Source organism: Varroa jacobsoni, unplaced genomic scaffold, assembly GCF_002532875.2.
Source record: "Varroa jacobsoni isolate VJ856 unplaced genomic scaffold, vjacob_1.0 scaffold_245, whole genome shotgun sequence".
Lineage (NCBI taxonomy): Eukaryota > Metazoa > Arthropoda > Arachnida > Mesostigmata > Varroidae > Varroa > Varroa jacobsoni.
In genome coordinates, this window is record NW_019213147.1 from 97,360 (window position 1) to 119,999 (window position 22,640).

General features: G+C 39.7%; 1 protein-coding gene and 1 long non-coding RNA gene across 8 annotated transcripts in view; one reads left to right on the forward strand and one right to left on the reverse strand.

The window, feature by feature from the left end:
* The window catches only part of LOC111258548 (uncharacterized), a 17,929-nt gene extending 12,871 nt beyond the window's left edge, over window positions 1–5,058 (reverse strand). For 2 of the 3 annotated variants that reach the window (XR_015310187.1, XR_002679055.2), the window contains exons 1-2: window positions 4,837–5,058; window positions 2,150–2,253 (exon numbers count right to left, since the gene is read on the reverse strand). This is a non-coding gene — a long non-coding RNA (uncharacterized LOC111258548). The remainder of the gene's footprint in view (window positions 1–2,149; window positions 2,254–4,836) is intronic. The other variant, XR_002679054.2, reaches the window with a different exon arrangement.
* Window positions 1–22,640, forward strand: part of LOC111258547 (uncharacterized) — a 127,574-nt gene that overhangs the window by 84,798 nt on the left and 20,136 nt on the right. For 4 of the 5 annotated variants that reach the window (XM_022829914.2, XM_022829913.2, XM_022829912.2 and 1 more), the window contains one exon: window positions 5,205–5,247. In XM_022829914.2, coding sequence (XP_022685649.1) covers window positions 5,205–5,247 — 43 coding nt within the window. Of the gene's footprint in view, window positions 1–5,204; window positions 5,248–15,630; window positions 16,219–22,640 lie in introns of those variants that run through there. The other variant, XM_022829916.2, reaches the window with a different exon arrangement.

Genomic DNA, 22,640 nt, shown 5'->3' on the forward strand with positions numbered 1-22,640 from the left:
CACTGAATTGCTAATATTTAAATCACACTCAGGAAATACAAAGTACAACACGAACATACCGTTCTCTCCGTCTCTATTATTCTGAACTTAACAAAAGGAACTCCGTTACGCATTTGCCGATTTGTTCAACGCCGCAAGCTAACACAAATGTAGCCATCTAGGCTTATCGAATGTTATTCGATGGTTGAAACAATATATAAAAATCAAATGATTGTTTTATAATCCGATAGCCAATAACGTATGATTCTTATGATAGCTATTAGCTAATATCATTGCCGCGTCGTTTGTGGCTAAATACCCGTTCACCTCGTTTATACGCGTTTCCGAAAATCTCCCCTTTCCTCCATTAACATAAAAAACGCAAGAGAATTAATTCAACTTGACCAATTTGAAAATAACTACCATTGTAAAAAACATACCGCAGCATTTGCCTTGACGGCGCGAACGATTACATCAGTCGGATCTCATGAACTTTTCATAAGGCACAGTTCACATAGCATCAAGAGATCTTCATTGACAGCATCTGATATCCTACCCTTCTACATTATTCGGGAAACTTCGACCTTAAGCGCTGCGTTTAGCTTTTAGTCGATTTTAAGGTTAATACGAGTAAGCACTAGATGAAAAATTGCTGGGAAAATCTGTAGAAGAATGTCTTGCACAAAGGGTCCCAATAAACCATCAGAAGTTCCCGCTTCTATTGGAGAACCAGCAGTGGAAATAACTTTTTATACAAGTGACGCAGGTTATTTGTTGAAGATCCATTGCCTCAGACGACTAGAGAAGGTATCAGTGGTAATCTACTCACTATAGAAAAAGGTTGTTAATGATAAATACGAAATAGAAAAATCTGAAACGTCATTTTGGTGATATTCAGCTAGAAAGCTCATCGAGAGCCGAACCGACGTGCGTTATAGTCTGCAACGCGATATGTACATGCTGCTATTGGGCATCACAACAGGCCACAATATTTATACATAGAATTATCTAAATCACGTACAGTATCTCATTAAGGTCCAATAGTTTTTATCCGGGTGACTCGTCCCTATGTGCCAAAGCCCGAAGATGAAATTTGTTTTGCCTATTGTGTATTTTTATCCATTCCTTTTAGAGCTGCTATTTATCAGACGCATTTAACCAGTGTGTTTAACTTTTTACAGAACACAAAGCTGAAGTCGATTATCATAACTGCCTCATAACTAGTTTTTTTTATTCGTTAGATGGACTACTAGATTACTAGGTTAAAGGTTGACGAATTCGTTTTACTTGTTAATAGGTTCACCTTAAAGGCCCAGAAAGTCTGTCGACCTGATTTCAATCTCAAGCAATTTAATTATTATCGGAGTACTAATAGGCGCGAAATTTGAAATTTATTACAGCATCGCTCCCGGAAGCCTCACCATTTCCACGTAGGGCTTACGGTACAATTGAGTTTTATAATGTGCTCTAATTCCACACGTTTCTTTAATTCTCTGGCAAAAAAACCACCCGTTTTTGTAAGGAAGGCCTTTACATACAACAGCATCGAACCCATATGGTAACGCGAAAATCGGGATGGCTAAGTTAAAAAAAAAACTTATCCGATCATAGTATATGCTTGATCATAGCTTCTTTGATGTATTCTGTCTCTAAACAACCGAACACTATGCCGCAGTTGGTATTTGCTAACTGCTTTTTACTATAGGTAATATTATAACGTCTGCTAAAGGTACGTTGCTAAACTCAGTATAAAGTTTCTCTAAAAGAGCAGCAATTTCACGTAACAGTTATTATTTTAATCCGTCCGTAATAGTTCAGCGTTCGTTTATGTCTATCTCACAGCTTGTAGTTAACCAGAATGGTTTTTGCCAACGATGTATAGGATTCATTACGTTACAGCGCCGCAAACGTCGGCATGAAACTATTGGTAAGACCGTGTTAGCAATGACATGATAAAATATATTTCAATCAGGTTTCCTGTTTAGATTAACGTTAGTAGAAATTGAAACTTCGATTACTACGAAATACGAACGTAATTCCAAGTGAAGTAGAGATACCTGCGAATGATTCCGATCCCGAAAGCAATATAAATATAGTGTTTACATTAGAGAAGAAATGCCAAAGCGGTAGCAAAATTACTGACCTTTTCTTATTATAATTAGTTACTTACCTTTTCAATGCTATAGTCGCTTCCATATTTTCTGTGACGAAATTGCTTCCCTTTGCGATCAGTGGTCAGCATTTTTAACGGGACCAGCTTTAGCTTTTGTAGAACTAACGCCAAAAATTTTACATATTAGTTATTTGATGAATCGTGTGTACAATCACTTTCGTTCCCAATAGTCTAGCTCATTTAAACGTAACAACTGGACAACGTAACAACAAACGGAACTGAACGTACGTACAAGTTCCGTCAGGTACTTTCTCGTATAGAGTGGCAGGATGAATAATCACCACGGAAATATCATACGAAGAAAGCTCCAATTTCTAAATTGACTCGCACTTTCAGCTGCTCTCTTACATTACGACCCAAATCATAAACTGCACACAGATACGCTACTTTCAGTTGTCTTATCAGTACAGACATTCGACGTAACAATGGCAAGGATCAGATTTGAACAGCTTAGTGTACTGGACAACGATTCCGTGTTATCAAAACGTATCCTCACCTGACGTAGTTTATTGATTCTAAAATAAATAGAAGGACCACAATCAAAACGACCTCGTTTACTAATCATGCCACTTATCACTACACGGTCTTTATCTGATAAAAATATTTACAAATCTGATCGGATTCGAAGTCCAGATCCGAGTGCATGTTCTATTAACTCAGTATGTGTGTTTCTCTCTCAGGTATCATCTCTTAGTATCATAGACAACATGTTCCACTATTAAGCTTGACATTAGGAATGACTGTATGTACGCGGTCAGCCTGTGAAGCTTTGTATTAACTTCAAATTATAATATTTTCCTACTGTGCTATTCTTAATCCCGTTGACTATACGTAGCTTTCCGAATATTTCTATCGGAGATATCGCTAAAGTGCAATAGAGAAGGGCACAGGTCTGTGGTGACTATTTTTCCAGACAACTATACTTAGGCATTTAGCAATTAAACTGAGCATATTTATATAAACGAGTCATATTATATCAATCTAGATTTGTCCTGGATCAGGCTTGACCGCGTTTTATTTTGTATTAGCGGCCAGACGACAGCGCTACGCTTAACACGTAAAACTCAAATAATTTATTTACCGTACCCTAACTTAACTAGTGAGATACAAGCTAAATGATAATCCGTGAAGATAATACTTTTCACGAAGAATAGCTTCATACACATACATATATAACACTTAGCCAAGAATACTATCATACATAACAGATGGCCATTCAACCATATGCGGATCCTTTGCTCGAATTCTAACGGTGTTGTTAATTATTTGAAGCCCCTCCGTCTTTTGCTATTCTTACTGCCACGACCCCCATTGCGTTCGTCGCCCTGATGTATACAGCTATTAGTGGGCGAAATACCCCTATGTAATGACTGAGTCGTCATTTAATCCGGTCGATCAACACCGCCACCTGTCGTCAAATATAATGTTTTTTTAAGGCTAGTCATTATTATCCATAGCTTATGAAAAGGACATGAAAAGTCAACCAAAACGCCGTGTTTTTTTTTTAAATTCGCAATTTAAAAGGTTCGTGGTCAATTTCTATTACGGACTGTCTTTTTTTTTTTGTTTTCTAGCTCTCTTATTATAATCGTCATTTTACGTGTTTTATGCCGTTTATCTTTCCTTCTCGAGCTAGCCGTAGCTACTAGCTATCTCACTAATAGCAGTTATCAAAATAATAGCATACAAACGACGAGCTAATCTTGTTTAAGCCTTTTCTTTGGAATTATCAAACCATAGCAGTCCCAATGTAAACATTTCTTTATAGTCTGTGATGCGTCTCATCGCATGAGCGCTTCCACAAGACAGCAATTGACAACAAGACCCCTAATTTATTATCGTGTACGCAAATAAGCGGACTTAGTAAATCAACTATATATATATTTGTTCATGCGAGAGCTGTACTTTATTGTAATGGTGAAAGTAACAAAATTTCTCCTACACCGGCTCATGAAAGCATAGCTGGTTTTCGGTAGAGTTCACACGCTAATGTAGTCACCAACTGCAATGACGAGGATGTTGTGTTTGAAGATAAGTCCGCAAAACACCCCCAACGTTAAGCATGTCGGAAGCATACGGTTACATGGATAAAGTTAAACAAATGAGCATGTTTGTCTCGTTTCAACACGATTCCGCCATATTACCACTAGGTGACCTCTGCTCTGTGAATAGGGTAAAGATTGTCGCACTCGTTTGACTAAGTCAAGTAGGAAATTCACACGCTTAACTTTGTCGCGGGCCTTTCATTGACAGATATGCACAGGGTTATTACTTGAAAAAAATGTTTCATATAATCGGACATATCTGTCTATCTAGAGAGATTTGTGCATAAATGCTAGATACGTTTCTTTCGGACTGACATAAATAAGGTTCTGAATGGTCAATACAAGTCTTGAGCATTAAGTGACATGACACTGACTGAGCCAATATGCTTGACGTTATCAGTAGTGAAACAATGTTTCAAGGGTTAATGGAGGCCATTGCAAACGAAATCGAGTGTTTCTCAGATTATCTCAATAGAGAACATATTAAACAGGCAGTAGTCCTAGCGACTTACTTTATGGCATATACCTAAGGAATGCTACATAAAATTGCACGTACAACGGTATTGCACGGGTACCCTTAATATTAACAGCCGGTTCTGCAAATTGAACTCTTAACACACACAGTAATCTGTTACTTACGCCACCTTTTGCAGTGTATGGATAGATGCCTGTCGCTGTGGGACCCATATCGGTACGATATTGCCTCCATCCTACAAAGCGCAGGGTTACGTTAAGCGCTACTGTAGCGCTACTGTAGCAACCGCAAAACAATGGGAAGTTCGTCTGCTAATAGTTCCGTGGACGATAATGAATAGAAATAGCAGTTGCCTTTTTCGGATAACTTGAAACGCTTCAGGGGATTAATTAACTTATGTGTAGGAAAAATTTAGTAGCTAGATATGTGTATGTTAATAGATATGTGGTTGCTTGTATTTAAAGCAGCATTAGACAATTGTTTATTACTCGTGATGATAATACTTACGATCTCCTTTACTTTGTACTTCCAGCCACGTCCAAGGAGTCTATCGAGATTCGCCGGAACAATTCATTGTAAGTAGAACAACCACTCGGCTCTTACAGATGCTTGATACACTAACCTAACGTAAAAAACGGTAATTATTTCCATTCAACGATAACGTTTGTTCTGATCTAACGGCAGTTATTTTGGCTGTTAATTCAAGCCGATATTACGAAAAATGACTAACGAGATATTCAAGTAAAAAGCTAGGTATATTTATTTACCAATGGCGTCTTGGCAATTAAAAGATTATAAAGATTACTTCCATTCAGCCCAGGGAATATTCGACTGCTGGATGCGTCACTAATGTCAGTAGCCTTCGAAAATGAGCGAACATTAATGTTTTCTCTTTAATTGGACCATGATTATTTGGTAATTGGCCACGTTTACATCGTGACTATATATACCTGGTTCAACTTCGAATTTATCGCCGAAAGTCTCCCCGTGAAAATAGATTCCGGCAACTCTTTGTGGTTCATTAGTTTAGCTGAGAAGTAAGGAAAAGAAATATATACGTTTCAGCTGCCGAGGCTAAAAATGAAACAAAGGATCGAGCCTCTCTCTCAACTGGCGAGACCTATCCACAACTACGATTTTGACTTTATTCGTTTTTTAATAACGTCTACCGCAAATACCTTTCGTAAAGCAGACGGTCTTATAATTTGTAGTTTGGGCGCATTTGCTACACGGGAGTACTTAATTTGCGCCCGTGCTCACGGTTCATGTAAGATTGATGGACCCAAATAGAAAAAGATTGATTGATCGATGTAACCAAGCAAGTTTCATGAAAGCAAACGTGATAATTTGTAAATTTAGATTATTTCGATTTTGAATACCGCACTAAACAACCTAATCCTTCGATGTCTTCGTCAAGGTTTTGCGTCTCGTCAACAATACGACACCTAAAATCATCACAAGAGTGTAATAGCGATGATTAGAGCCATCATATATAACCTCGTGCAATGTAGTTTGACGCAAATTAGCTTCATTAGTAATTCAGCTCGAGAAGACTTACTTTCTTAAATGTTTTTACATTGTAATCAAAGGTATTATAGCCTTGCAGATTTATACTGTCAATAAAGCATCTTCAGGAACCTTTAAAGGGTCTTACACGAGTAACCGTCTCTCCACCAACAATGTCTTGGCTTTCGCTTCATTTTTTGGGAATAGGCCCTTGCAATAAAGGATGTAGTTAATATTAATGGGCTATTCTTCTAGCGTATGATGCACCGCATGGCTTACTGATTTCCCGATAGCTCTACTCAAGCAGCTAGAATCTAACAGATGCTTGCACATAAACTCTGTTTACGTGCATTTACGTATGAATCCAAAAAGAAGAAGAATTACTCTGTTATTTAGGTTCATTTCACGCTAAAAGGTTCCAACTGATGCGCATACCCAGCCTGCGCCACACTTAGCGTATTTGGTTACGCTCATCAAAGACGTTGTTGTTCAAAAGAAAGGCAATGTATCGCAAGTACCGATAGATGTCTAACGTTTCGATGCTCATTGCGAAAGTACTATCATCTTCTTGAAGAAATTTCAATGAATAAAAGTTTAATGTGTGAATCTATTTGAAATATGACGTCTCCGTGCCGACTATAGCATCAGCTGGCACCGCGAAGTTAGATATCTGCATAGTATCAATAGTTAGCGTTCTATAAATATATTTATGTCGTCGTACTGTGGGGAGTTTGACAATGGGCATTTGAGAACTTTCTTTAGACTCAGATAATTCTTTCCGTAAAATATTTAAAATCGCTAACGATGTCTATCCACTCTTCTGTTAGACAATGACACCCGTTCCTAATTTTAGTTTTCTTTGTGTCTGCCGATCCGTCAATATCTAAGGAAGAAAAAAAGCACGACGCTCTCGGTTTTCGGTCTCGGCTTCAAGCCGAACTTTCAGACCCAACCGTTGTTAGCATCAGTGAGCTCACTCAATTTGAACTAGACCAATTCAGTCTCGTAGTTATATTTGTGTTTGCCACTAGCAGCAATTGCTCAGTGAACACTTAGATTCTGTGTACTTATACTTTTTCCATCTATTCAGACGAATAGAAGCCGCAGTGATCATCTATGAGAGAGCTCACCTACAATTTGACAGATACATTAAAAGACGAAACGTTTATGTTGTCATCAAAGCAAACTGATTAAAAAATGCGGCCTTAAAAAAACATGCTTTGCCTCTTAAGTAAGTAACGGTAGTATGGAGGCCCATTAATAATTACTTCGGTCATATCGGTGTGGCCTAGGCTTAACTGTGATCTTGGTAGCCTCTATGCTGGCAATGACTTCCTGGCCTTATCAGGAAGTATTGTCGAATTCTCGAAACGTTCTTACTCTGTCTATTGCAGCAGATTGTAGACATTCTATGATCTTATGTAAATGGATCTTTGAAAATAAGCAAACAAATTCAGCCCCGCATCACATGTATCTATTGCGTTATGTTTTCGGTATACATGAGGTGATCTATTATACGCAATTATTTCCTGCAGCCAATAAAATACTTGGTATTTATATCGATTATCGTAATGACTGGATTCAATTAAGTTATTATGTGTTCGGAGAGCCAAATATCTAAAGGCTCTAATTACAAAACTGAAAGTAACTATTTTATCCGTTTAGATATTTGTGCCTGTATATACGAACTTTATTTAATTCTTTCAAATAATTCTGTATTTAACTGTCCGTTGGGCAATGCGTTTTGTTATTTTAACGCATTCTATTTATCATAGCTTTCCGAAGCAAAAACGTGGTCGTAATCAGTCACTACCGCCCGCAAAGACGGCTATGACAGTGATCACTTGGCTAAATGTATCAGTCTTTCGCGTATTCGAGGACAAATTTCGTATTTTATTACCATCATTATTTCTTGTTTTCCTCGTTACTGTAAAAGAAAAATGATTGTGTTCGGAAAAACTGCACGTTTAGTCTATATATGTGTTATTTTTTTTTTTTTTTTCTTGTTAAAACAGTTCCTGACTCAAAATGTCTCTCACTGAAGCCTTCCAAACAAGTCCAGTTTGGGCGGCATCTATTTGTTTTGTAATGCTTAGTACGAAAAAAGTCTGGTTAGTTGAAATCGAGCAATGCCCTAATCGAAGCGTATCTTGGTAAGTAGCTACATCTATATCAAAAAGACTGGCCAACGTAATCGTAAAGAACGGTTTGTTAAGTTATGTTGGCTCAACTTGATTTCCGAATCACAGAAAAAAAGCACGCGGACCTGGCTTACCTAATAGTCTAGTCATTTCATATGAATAGTCGGTTGCAAAAAATTGAGAGTTAAATTCATGTAGTCAGCCATTTCAAGACGTAGATTTTTTTGTACTTTTAAAATTTTACAAAGCGCATTTAGCTCTTACGAACGATGATTAATGCCTATTGACATCGAATATCACCCACAATCGTGGGCAGCTTCGCTGGCGTGTGTGACAGTGAATTGAAGACAATTGTCCTGGTCTCGTGATTGTGACAGCTACTGTGGGCCTAGGCACGACGAAGGCACATTGTTAAGGACAGGGCGTGTTCGTCTAGTTCCGTCGCGGCACCTATCGATGCAGAACCTCATATTTGACGTGACACTGTGCCATATGCCTCTGCGGGTTTAAACCCCGAATACCTCTATGTTTCAAGTTCTACTTTGCGTTCCAGCAGACGGCTGGCTCCCAGCACGGAACGAAATCTGTCTGCACCCGGGTTCGAACCTAGACCAGAACCTAGATCCCTTTGATAGCTTAGTGGTTAATGTATTCATCTGTTAATCTACGTTACACATTATTAGCTGGGTTCGAACCGGCGCATAGACACAGTTCGTTTGGTGCTGAACGCCAGCCGTCTGATGGATTACCTAACGGCAATACCGGACGTAAGACTTGACGCGTAGGAACTTCAGAAACCTGGGGCATGCTGCTTATTCCATCGAACAGTAGCTAGACTGGTGAATCGTACTTGTGTTGTTCAAAATAGATTCACTAGGGACGCTTCAACCCTCTTTCGTTGTTGGTTACCAATAATGTCATTGGGACGCACTTACATAAACTGTCAGACCAACACCAAGTTAATGGCAACCCAGCTTTCAACTTCAGTCGGACCATCCATAGTGTAGGACCATAGTCATTCATTTCCGTCGGTTAATATTGCAAGCTATAGTAATTGCATTTGCTCGTTTCTGCCTGAACTTTTCGCTTCATGTTCCTGTCAACCATAGATTCAACAAAATAAGCTATTATCCGAATTGTCATGTGTAATAAATGTACAACGATGTTAAAATTATAACAAGAAACGGTCGATGAAAACTCGACCCCACCCATGACTTCAATTTTTGTTTATTCATTCCCAGTTCAATGATAATGATGTACTGAAAGCTAGCGGGTTCTCCAATGCCTTTAAATAAAATTCACGTTATGGTCCTTCGTATACAGGAACCCCGTAACTCGTTAAATCGTCCTCTGGTAACTCACCGTGTGTGTGTGAAGGCAACCGAAGGAAAATTATGTAAATTTCGCTAAACCCTCAAGCTCGGAATAATTGGTCGTGTTGACCGCGGCTAAAGACGAGCATGAAGTTCCTTTTTTCAATCAGAAGATTTTGCCTCTACCGGCCGTAACAGTTCTCGGATCAACGATTAGCTACTAAGCTTTTCCGTGGGGCCACTGAGACTCACCGTAGCGGTATTACCTTATGCTTTATTATAAAATTAAGCCAACTGTTCGATAGTCAATTGAGTCGTACTATCACAAATAAAAAGAACGCATTGTTTCTGAGAAAAGTTAGCTCGACTTGCTGAAATGTATTATCACCTCATAATAGGGGTCAATTTGATTCAATTTGGTATTTGTCTAATTCTTGTTACCCCAGTGACCCCTGTAATGACTTTGCCGGTTGCCCGGGTTATAAGTGCCCGACAGCTTAGATGAATAGTAAGACGTCGTGGGTGGCCAGGGCTAATCGGTATCCGATGGAGAAATTCGTGCGAACTTTAAGCATCTTTTCGCTATTCAAACCGCGATAACAAAGCAACGTACTGAAACACGTATTAAAACGTTACGATTGTAGACAATATCAAACACAATAAAGGAGTAGTTTTAATCGAAAGATTGGCTGAACTCGCATTGTACAATGATAGTTTAATCGCGCTACTCGTACCCGATAAGCTATAATATGTACAGTTCAACATGAGTGGTTAAGCTTAGCCCTATTATGTACGTAGCTATCCGACAGGCAAACCGCACTCGCAGTAATGCGTTCAAGATGAGTGACGTAAAGGCTACAATCGTTTTAAGCGGTATGACAATATAAGCTACTTCATTAATAGTTCCCAGTATGTGACGCACAGAAATCATAGTAATTAGGTACTTCGGATTCGTGTCCGAATTATCGATCGTCGTATGATACCGAAAAACTATAAATAAGAACTTCACACTATAATCAACTTGTACCCATATAGAATTACGATGCAACAGTATAGATGTTATGTTATATAACTAGGTAACGTAATAGGTGATTCCGTAGTTACCAACATTATTACCTCGCTATATGCGGTTCGGCTTTAGCAGAATTTAAGCGCGGTAGAAGTAAGTCTGACTTCAGTTAAACAACCGTTTCTAAGTTGTGTCTGCGACTTAACCTAGCTGCGAATCCTGTACGGTTTATATGATGTAAATTGATATAACCCACCCGTATAAAAGGACTACTCAGTACGATACGCGTGATACTTAACGCATCGGCGATGAACGACCACGTCTCTTGTCAAGCGTGTAGCCCGGTCAGTTAAACGTAAAGTACATTTTTTTATCTTCCTTGGTATCAATAGACGAAGGTAAAAACTAATCTTCCATGTATGTGTACCCTTGACGCTCTTTACCCGCTCTTTTATCCAATACAACATTTAGAGCATATCATCCACTCCCAGACGCCTAAACTTTTCCGAAGTGGCCTGGCTGGCTTATCTTCTTGTTAACTACCATATTTCACATCAGGCTTTCGTGCTCGGGTAGTCGGCACTGCCGCCTCTAGCGCCCATTTATCATGTGCCCTATTTATGTGCTTTTCCGACAATATCTATATCCATCCAGGGCAGTAACCTTGCTCATTATCCTTTGTCCGGCACCCGTACAATGAGACAATCAGCATTGAGTTGAATCGACTGCTTTGTAACGAAGGTCAGAAAGTGAAGAACAAACAACAGAGAAAGAGTTGAAATTCGCCCTTTCCTCATATTTTGCGATGTATAACTTTAATCTGAAATATACAGCAATCCGAGCCCATTGATTATGTTGTGTGTCATGGGAGCTGATCAGTAGACAGTTGCCGGTTAGGGGCAATGCTGCAAAGTTGCAGTGAAATACTGATAAATCACCTGCTCTTAGTAACGTATGGCGGTGGCAAGATTGTGGGCGCAGTGGATGTAGCATCAGATGCGCGCTGCGCCGGCGATAAGCACAGCAGTAGCAATTAGTGACAAGGACAATCGCCCACGCTTATGCGTCCATAAACGCCAAAGGGCAAGGCGAACGCAGGTGATAAAAGCAAGACGATGTTATTTTCGTTATATCTTTTTGTGATAAATAGACGCGTCTTTTTATGCGGTCAACAGTATCAAGCAACCGTGCGCGGGGCTTTTTGTTTGCTCCGATTATAGAAAGAGGATAATTCACTCCGATTTAGTTTTTATCATCGATTTAAAGAAAAAAATGAAACGATCATCCTGATATCTTGATTCAGAAAAGAAAAGGATGTTTCTCTTTCTGTCCCACTTTCGATCGTACCCCGGACCGATTTGTGCATAACTGGGACAATATTACCCAACGTTTTCTCCTAATTGAAAATTCTTTGATAACAAGTTGGTGTAATATGTGTGCTACCGTTAATATTATTGTTCCATTCTTTTTTTTTTTACAATAATTTGGGTTAATTACACGTCCGGGATGCTAAACAGCATCATACTCTGATTCGTTATCATAGTATAATTGCATTAGCAACAAAATCAGTTTGACTTTCTTCGAATTTACAAAAATTATTATTAAAAATCAGCGGCTCGTCATATATATATATATATATATATATATATATATAGTATACAATAAATACGTGTTTTTTATGTAGGAACATATGCCTGAAAATCATCATATCCCTTTATATAATATTAAAAGATAGAATTACGAAGGGCAAATATACACAGTTAATCCAGTTATAGAAGTGACGACGATAACGTAGTTCTAAAAATTGACCAAGATAGCTTAAACGTGACAGATCTGTTCTGTTCTTATAGACAGAAAAACAGCTGAATAACTCAATTCCCGTAATAAATTGCGTTATGTATAGTAGAGTATCAGGTACTCAATAAAAATCACCAGCAAGGACAATGCAACTGGAACAGGAGTAGGGCGGAGGGGAAGGGGTTGTTTTGATAACTTCTAGTTTTTGGAGCCGCTACGGTAGTTTCGTGTTAACGAACGATGATTATCATTTTGGTTATCTTGCAAACCGATAGCAATGGGGGAAGAGGTTTAAAACCTTTTATAATAACGGTAGCCATCGTAGGGTTAGCAATGCCAGCAAATGGGAGATTGTCTAGCCAAAAAAATAGCAAATAGCAGTTTCGATTTCATTAGATAGATGTTTTATTGGATAGATCATTCGCTGTTCGGTTGAAGATGAAAAAGTAACTGTGAAAAATGGTCGTTTAGAAACAGGATTGCGTCGATTCAATATATACACCTTTAGGGCTCGAAAAATGTAAACGATAGAAGCGCACCATATAAACTATACGTATGTTTGTGTGAATATATGTGTATTTTATGAGATTGAGACAATGAGATTTTTTTTTACGCAGAAAATAAATTTTGTCGAGTCTGCTGATTGCAGACGATTGACAGAAGTCTATTCGCTATGTAGGAATAGAAGTGGGGAAGTGAGGCCAGGATAGAACTTCCAGCTCACTACAATATGCACGAGTAAGCCTGAGGGTTAAACGATCTAAAAGCACGACGTTATCGACGATTAGTCGACCGTGAAGACGATTATTTCTGAGCTTTGCGGTACAGAGGTGTATTGTGCCGTCTTTGATTCAATAGACTCAAAATCATGGCATTAGAAAAATGTATACTATTTTTACGAATACTAAGACGTTGTATTCTTAAAAAAAAATGTAGCGTGTCGCCTTGTGCTAGAGTTTATGCTGATACAAGAAAAAAAATATTAATTTGTTTAATAAAAAAAAAATAATAAAATGTTTGAAACGCTTTGTTCGTCTCACACTTTCTCGTGACATTCGGTTGGTTGACTAACAATGCCCTTCATTAAATATGACTGGGTAAACTGAAGACGATTGTTTTTGTAAATGGATGAGAAACAATGACGAAAGATTACTATAGCTCCAAGGGACAGTACTTTAATCTGGTGACACGCTAGCGCATAGAGTAAATGTTTGTTCAGAAAACAAATGCATATATATGCTAATTTTCCCAAATGTTATTAAGGTCCATTTAGCTTGCTAGCCTGCTCACTCAAAATACGGCCAAGTTATAATTCGGGACATGCTTTCTTAATTTCGCCATCTGGTGTCCAACTAAAATTCATAGACTGCCGTACACACGTTCACATGATATTATAGCATTGGAATAATGATACGGCAAGAAAAAGAGAGAGCTGGTTTTAAATGCAATAGTTTCAACTTGTTTGTAATGTCACAGCTAAACTGTGGGGTGCTATCAACGCATTACTTTAATATACTACTATGGCCGCATAGACGCATTTCGGCGGCTTTGTCAACGACAAAACTTGCAAAGAAGAAGATCAGCTCGTAAGAACCGTCTGCTTCAGAAGTTTTTTTTGATTGTATGAACAAGCCGCAGTTACGCGTGTGCAGAGTGTTACAGCTACGTTGGGATAGAGTTTTTGCGAGCCGTTGTATTCATCCGCCGTTTTTGACACTCAGAGGGCACCATACGCTCACTGGAAATACAAATAGGGATCGGAAATTCAAGTTCAAAGCTTTCACTGCAGAATCATTGTAGGTGCTAATTCAAGCGGCTTTGATCATTTAAGATGAACAATGTGTGCTGTCGCCGATTTCCTTGCGGTTCATTAACAGTTCAACCAACTTCCCAAACGCCAATTCAGTAATCCACAATCTAAATGAGGACTCGAAGTAGCTCTCATTAAAAAGGCGCGGAAATACACAAAAATAAAATATCACGTAATTAATGAAATTCAGTTTCACTTCCTATATTACATGTCAGACAGCCTAGTAGGCGAGCACTGGAATCCGGAATGCTCCAGAGTCCGAAGCAATTAGGCACTCCGAGGCAAGGGTCGTCCACGGCCTAAAAACCTATATGAGAGATACTCTCTGAAAACGCAAAAGCCAATAGACTATCTCACCACTCCAACCCCTAAAGCTAGTTTTAGGTATGGACTAGCCATTCAGCCGTTCTCGTTTTTTTTTAAATAGAAAATTTTTACTGATAAGGCAAGTTCGCCTTAAGAATAATTTGGTTTTAATGCTTCATGAAGTGTGAACTAGTGAAGCTGGTATCGGATCGTCGTAAGTCTTTTGTAAGTTACAACAATACTGCGGCGAACGCGCAGATCAACAGTATATTGAGCAAAGTGTGTGTCTTCGCGGAAAGAAACTCGATCATTTGAGCCGCTACGAGAAAAAAGTATATGAATAGTTTAACAATTTAAATTTACATCAAAATATATGAGAAATATGTCAGCGAAACTTTGCGACTCTGCCCGAACCAGCATAACGTAAGTGAAACTAAAAACTTACCTATAAGGTTCGAAAAGAAACTGTTGAAAATGACCCCTGAACTGTTCAGTTTGCGAAACGAGACAAATGGCTGTTATATTATATATATGCGCTTCCACCGATCGAGGTTACCTCAAAAAGCGTACGCCGATTACCAAAATGCACCAGAATATCAGTTTCTGTCAAAGTGCAACTTCTAAGGAAGTGACATTAATGTTATCCGATTTCGTTCCAAACACCCTATTGTATAGATAAGTGCTCAAGTTACGACTGCTTACGACTAAACTTGAACTAGTTTTTCATTTACCTTAGATTCCAGTTTAGACTGTATTTCAAAACAAACTAGGTACCTAACCATTGTATACCTTACCAAGCATAACCTGTATGTATATATAATATCGCTTTCTCCCACTATCCAGGATCCAGATCGAGTAGGTCAAGAAGAGGGGTTATTTTTTTTACCTTGCTTCCACTGTATCGTTAGTAACTGAACACGCCATTGCCACTAATTTCGTGTTGGTACTATGAGTTGTATTATTATTATTATAATAATATTATGTGTGAAATTTCCTCTTGCCCAAATCGCCCTCTCCCCAGCCGTTACTTCGGCGGCCAATACTTGCTCAGTGTAACGGTGACGCCGGTTGCAAAGCGCGCGAGCTCATCCGTCCTAGAAGTAGAAGCATGTGTTCGCTGAATGCCGCTGACGCACAGTGCTCTACCGTGGTTTACAGAGCTCCGCGGAGCAGCTGGACGTTGCAAAGGGCTGTGCTTGCTATTCAGTATTTTTACTACCACCGTGTCGTTTAACGATATATGGCTGACGTTTTAGTTGCTTTTGCTAGGACGCCCCTGGCGGAGTGCGATGAAGTCGAATGAAGCCAAGCCGGGTAAGACTGGTGGCAAACTTTGTTGAGCGGGCATAGTTACGTGCAAATTGTATGATATAGTTTTACCCTGTAGCCTAGGCTGTCCCTCGCCGATGTGCTCATGTTGTTTCATAGCTGAGGCTGTTCCGTCGTGTGTTTGTGTATAAACGATACGCTGTATGTACGTGCAAGTGTACTGAGTGGGATTGAACGCGCTAGTCTGATGTATCAATGAAATGTACAAGTACATTGCCCATGACAAAAGCAAATAGATACATTGAAGTTTGGAAAAACAACATTATCAACTCAACGCTCGGAAGATGTCCCTTTCACTAAGGATAAGACGTCGTTTTCCGTCGCTGCTGGCAAAAGTAAGTAAACGCGATATACGCATTTATCATATAATGCGGCACGCTTTTGATTCATTTTCGCATGAAATGTTTGTAGTAGATGGCTTCCTAATATAAATGATACATAGAGTTAGCCATTAATAAACTAGCAGTTAACTAACTAACTTACTGTCTCGTATGTTGTGTTTTTTGCATGCGCACGAATGCAGCTCTTAACGATCTGAATCAGATAAGTTAGCGGACGCTTCGATATTGTTTCTGTAATTGTACATATCGTGTATTGATCGAAAAATCACCCGTAAACGAAAATATCGTAACAAGCTGATCCCTCAAACAAATAGTTGGCATTTGGACATTGAAAAATCGGCAAATATAAGGCAACGGTACTTGCGAGGCGTTTTCCTTGGCCTTGAAATATTTTTCAAAGTCATATACATTCAGCTATAAAAACATGTATGCAATGGGATGAGATAAGGTAGCACAGAGACACAAATAAATCTAAAGTCGTCGATATCGTGGATGCTTGATAGAAAAGAGTACAAACGCTGAAATTTCCTGGCTCAATTTAATTGTAATATACGATATCTAAAGCGTTCAGAAAATAAGATTGCTGTATATTGCTCCTAGCAGGTAACAGGGACACCAAAGTTTGATCAATAAACGCATGCCTATTTTAGGTCACATGTTGGCATGCGCTCACTGCTCAGGTAATGATGACCTGGATCGGCTTGTTGAGTTTAACAGCAAGCGGCCCTTCGAGTACCTTCGTTTCGTCTATACGTCATTGAGACGACTCATCAATAGAATCAACATAATCAAAAGCAGAACTCAATATACTGTAGAGATACATTGTCTCAAAATACCATTATTGCTTGTTTCATATTTGTTACAACGGAAACAGGGGATCTTTCAACATTCAGCATGTAAACAGTCTACTCGGAACAGACAAACTTAATGAGAGAAAATTGCCCTTTTACGTAAAGTCAATAAAACGAAAAAAAAGTACAAAAAAAACACTCGAAACAAATTAAGAACTTTTCATCTGGTGAGAAGTATCAATTGACGGAGCGTCTTATTTGGCGTTCTGTGTTCTCCATTGGGATTCAACAGCCTTTAGGTTTTTTAAGTATATTCTTTTAGTCATACTTTAGTGCAACAATCTGACAATCAGTGTTTAAGAGATCAATTTCTAAAAAACAGTATGGTAAAACGAGAAATCGTATTGGCAGAATCTGTACGCTTCTAGATGGGCTCTTTCGGGTGCCGCGCTACTACATTTAAGACGATACCCAGCTATACTAGGAGGCAAACTAACCAATCTAGTTTCAAATCTGTTCGACTAGGACAACTAGGTGCACTGCTTTCAATTCATGACGGAAAAAGTATATCGGGTCGTCTAAGCATGTCGAGCATTGTAAATTTTCGTAAAGCCTATTACCCCATGGTGCGTCAAACGGGTCGGCTTCAATTAAGCATGAATGTGAAATAATAGCTAACTCTACAAAAGTAAATGGCTTGTTTATTTACCCAACAGTTTCTGCTGTAGAAACCCGTCTACACACATGAACAGGCTTTTGCATATACAATATCGGCGTTAGAAATACCGCGCGGGTTTGAACCGCGCAGTATTTCTAAACAAGTATTCAGAATAAACATCCCCTTCGCTGGTTTGTCACATAGTGGCCAAGTACATTGATGTAGCACGCTTACACCTGCAGTAATATAGCAATCAATAGCAAGCGCCTACTTATAGCCGCTTCGAACGCTAGTCTTATAATTTATATATATATATATATATATAACCGCATCATATCTGAGACGTATATGATGACCTATTGATACGCAATGTATAAGGGGGCTTTTGTGCGCAGACCCATTTTTGCCCCGCTCGGGACGAAAGTATTCGCTTTCTGTTACCCCCGCCCTGCCCCTGCCCCTTCACAAGAATAAGTGCTAGACAGTGTTTGTACAGCTAGAGCCCAAATGCCTTTGCATAGCTTCGGGTGCTCACCTAGCATTTCGCTTTTCTGCTGTGTCCGGAACGCAATCTGGGCGCTCCGCTTATCGGGCAGATTTTCGCTCCAGATAGCCCATCAGACCCTATGATGCTTCTAAAGGGACAAAGCGTAAAAGCGACACTTCTTCATCAAGAGAGAAAGGGACTGCTGCGCAAAAGTTTCCTTCTGCTTCTTCAATTCAACGAACTCTTCTGCTGATGCTTGCTGGTAATGTCAAACTGCTGAAAAAAATAGTTAGAAGAAAATCGCGGTGTGCTCCAGATGTGACTGTGATAATGGAGTGTTCCGGATCTTCTGCGGCAGCTAACGGTTCCACAACGATACCGAGGGTCTGCACGGGAGCAGAACCTCGATAGATTTGTTCTGACCGTAGGTTGAATTAGACATACGTAACAGCTAGTAAGAGGCGCACAGTGTACAGCAGCAGCAGCAGCAGCGGCGGCATTAAAAAGGAAACCTCTTAACACCCGTACACAGCTGGTCATTGTCGTCACTGTTCCCATAATACCCATTCGGATTAAAGATCAGAGTCATTGTTTTTCTTGATAGTTGCGCACTTTTTTGCTTGCCTTTTGTCATGTCTTGTTGCATAGCAATACACGTGTTTCCATGTGTGAATGATAGAAGGGTGCTGTTACAGTATATACGACAAACCTAAATAAAAAAAGAGCTGGCTGGACGGCAAAATATGGGACACCTTTGAAGATTTTGCGCTTTAACTTAGCCTAAGATCTGCACCTCAGATAACGAGTGTAATAGAAAATTTGATGAGCCGCATCTTTACATTAATACTCGCTTTTTCACAACATAGGCGCGCTTATAAACAAAACCGGTTTTATATTTTCCCATTCAACATGCACAGCCGTTTGTCGGTTTCAAAATTGTTTTGCAAAGTGATACCCCTCTCCCCCCCACGCCTTGTAAAGGCCATTTCTGTTCTACAGGCTAAAAGCACAGCGCATTTGCTCTGTTCAGTCGGCTAGCTCAGTCAGTTCCACCGAACTAAACCCCGTAGATTTCAGCATTTTCGAACAACACGAGTCGCTGACATCGGCAAAAATAAAGCGAACGAAAATCAATATAGCATACAAACAGACGCATATTTTTACGTTACAGCATTGAAGGGGTGAAACTAGGACAGGTTATTAATTATAGTTATGCCAACATGATTATTATAGTTGGGCTTCTGCCGAAATTATAGAGACACACTGTGCGATAATTATCGACCTCTTTCCTTCTCGAGTTCTGATCGGCTGTATGTCACCAAGCGCAACAGCACGATTGCACTACGATGATATTGGCTTGCAGTGCTATTACCTATTGTAATGTTTGCATAATGGATTGACAGAGGGTGACTTCGGCGGTTATCCTGGTGACGACAACCCGATCGCTCATTTTGCCCTGCTTGCCTACCGTAAAAGAGAGGAGCATAGCGAGAACGTATATTTCAAAGAGGAGAGATACATGCTAAACATTTTTTTTATTAATTTCACACATTTATTCTGCGCTCACATTAGAAACTATAAAGTACAGAAGAAACAGTGCCAGGGAATGCTTTGTGGGGAAAAGTTGAGTAGTGTGTACGAAAGCGAAACAAACATGGCCACTAAATGGGCCATCGAATGAACGACTGCTTTATGTTCGTGTATCTTATGCCTGATTGTACGTCGATAATATGACCCAGAAGAATCACCATTATCATCAACATGCGCCATCATCACATTGTTATTATTGTTATTATTATTGATATCGTTGTTCTACCAAACTTGCATCAAGGTGTTTCGTGAAATTTTGCTTGATGTCTTCCAATATTTTTCTCACGATTTATCTACGTAGCTTTATGTATAGGTCGAAAAACTGAGCCGACGTGTATCATTGTCTAATACGGGGAAGAAAAATGCCGGTGGGGCTTACAAATATGTTCGCATAGAGACGTTTGTGTACACATATACGGGGCTATGTATTGTTTAAGGCCGTCTTGTGGTGTCACAGAGAAATGTGCTAAATATAGACGCATTTGTAGGCGCGTATCTCTGATATGTATTTACATAGTGCATATCTAATGCACGTTTTTATTCCGGATCCGGAGTGATCTTAGTTCGATTCGATACATTTCCGGAATCGGCTAGATGTTCAGTAAAATTTAATAGTTCCGATTACATTTTTATGCTTAGAACGTCATAGAATGGAGACAGCAGAACAGATAGCTTTGCAATAGGTGATTAGATTTAGGCGGTCTGTTGGTGATGCGATCTACGCTTTTGTCCAGTGTCATTTACCCAGATGACAAACTCCACTAGTAACCATGTTCGATAAGGAAAAAAGCTTAAATTCATTGATTGTCATATAATATCTAAGTATGTTTGTTGCTTCGGCAGTTCAGTACTTAGTAACACCTGCCAACGTTAGCACATCGTAATCTTGCTCACTTTGCTAAGACAGCCTGAAGGAATTCGACGACCCGCTTTTACTTCATTGATCTATACGAACGTAAACGACCCGGTCGGCTAACAATATGACACTCTTTGTATCACGATACGGCGTCGCTATATTACACAGTCTATTTTTACCACGCATTTCTGTTCCCTTTCCCGTTCCCTCTCTTCTAGCCCTGAATTTTTCAGCCTTTTCGTCGTTTCCGACTGCTCGCCACTTTCTGACAACTTTCCGTCGTTTTGTTGATGAACTTCACGAACAACGGGTCACCGCTCTCGTTGAGGACCGTTCTCCATACGGATGGGCGCACTTTTCGCATCGGGTTGGCATTTATAATTCGTTCATTGTTAACCCGATATGGTTGCTGGCGGCTGTTTGTTAGCGGACTGCGCAATTTTGCTGCGTCACCATTTTCGCCTGAAGGCTTCTTCTTCATCATTGAGATCATCATCATCATCATCGTAATCATCAGCGATAGCTCTAGTGCAATAAACTTTCGTTTGCGCGTCAGTCGGTCTTCGTTCCGTTTTCTCTGACTCTTATTTACGGATTTGGCACAGGCTTAGCCTAACTACTTAGCCAACTTATGTTCCTGTTATGACTGCCACTATTGTTGTTGTGTTGATCTTGGCATTGCCATCCCATGTCGTCATTTAACGCTATTCAATCAGACGTCCTTTAATAGCCGATCGATTACAAAAAGTTGCGGTCTTCGGAACTTGATTGCCTCCTATCGAAACAATTGCGGCAGCGGCAGTAATCATACATCTGTACAGGTAATTTTGTGCACCTGCCCCCGTGGGCAACGGCTGGTACTAGCAAACGAACTGACGGACAGGTAAACGAAAAGGAAAGTGCGAACACCTCCATCAGAATATAAATTCATTACTCATTCGTTCATTCAGCTATCAAATCAGCCAGCTGTTTTCAAGCTAACGAGCAACGACGATACAATCAGTACAACTTTGCGTGAATTTGTTTTCCTTCCACTCTAGCCCCTTAACGCCGCCTGACTCTTTATAGCGTCGCCTTATCTTTGATCTTTACAAATCTTTATCTGTTCGTACAAGTTCTCTCCTCGATATTTGCATTCAAATTCCTTTACTTCGTCATCATCCGACAGTTTCTGCTCGCAGGCTGAAGCCACTTCACTTCCGCTACTCTCCTTGACGTGGTTCGTTGCCAACGTTGTTATGGCTTTTGAGAGCAGAACAGCAACTTCTGCTGGATGTTCTATTTGAGCGACGGTCCTGGGCCTAAACTCTTAGATTTCTAAAGCCAGCGGCGCTCTGGCGAAATATTCGTTGGACGAGTCGCCATTATATTGCCACAAGACAAGTGTAACAGCGGCAGCCCAATTCATTCATATATGTATATATATATATATATATATATACATATGCCATTGTTGCACTGGTCCCGGAAAACATTCTTTTTGCTTCATGAGTTTTTCTCGTGTCGATTGAAGTGAAACGCAGTGACGAAATAAGAATGCGTTACGAACGAACACCGGGGACCATGCGCACGTTTATGGAGGAGATTAGAAACGAGAAACTGCCTGATAAAGACGATAGCAGCGGCAGTTGTTAGTTTTACTTCACTCATCTCGCGGGCATGGATTTTTGTCAAAGTAGTCAATCGTAGCGCTCCGTGTTCTGGCATAACATATAGTCGATATTTGAAGATAGCCATTTGCTAGAACAGCACCTAATGCTAGGGATGATAATAGCAGTTACCTAACTGTATTTCTTTTGTCTTTTACCCACACTAATGAATCTAACGGTAAAATCTGCTTGTGCATACTGACTAGCCTATCCTTTGCTATGATCAGACATTTTCAATGAGTAATGCTACCCTCTAGCGGGGACACGTCCTTGCCTGATATGATATGAAGTTTTATGCGCGAAGGCAGCTCAATGATCTCTTGCTGGAAGTTGTTATTCCGTCGCGACTATTGGTGCCACAGTCACTGTCGCAAGCGAAGATCGT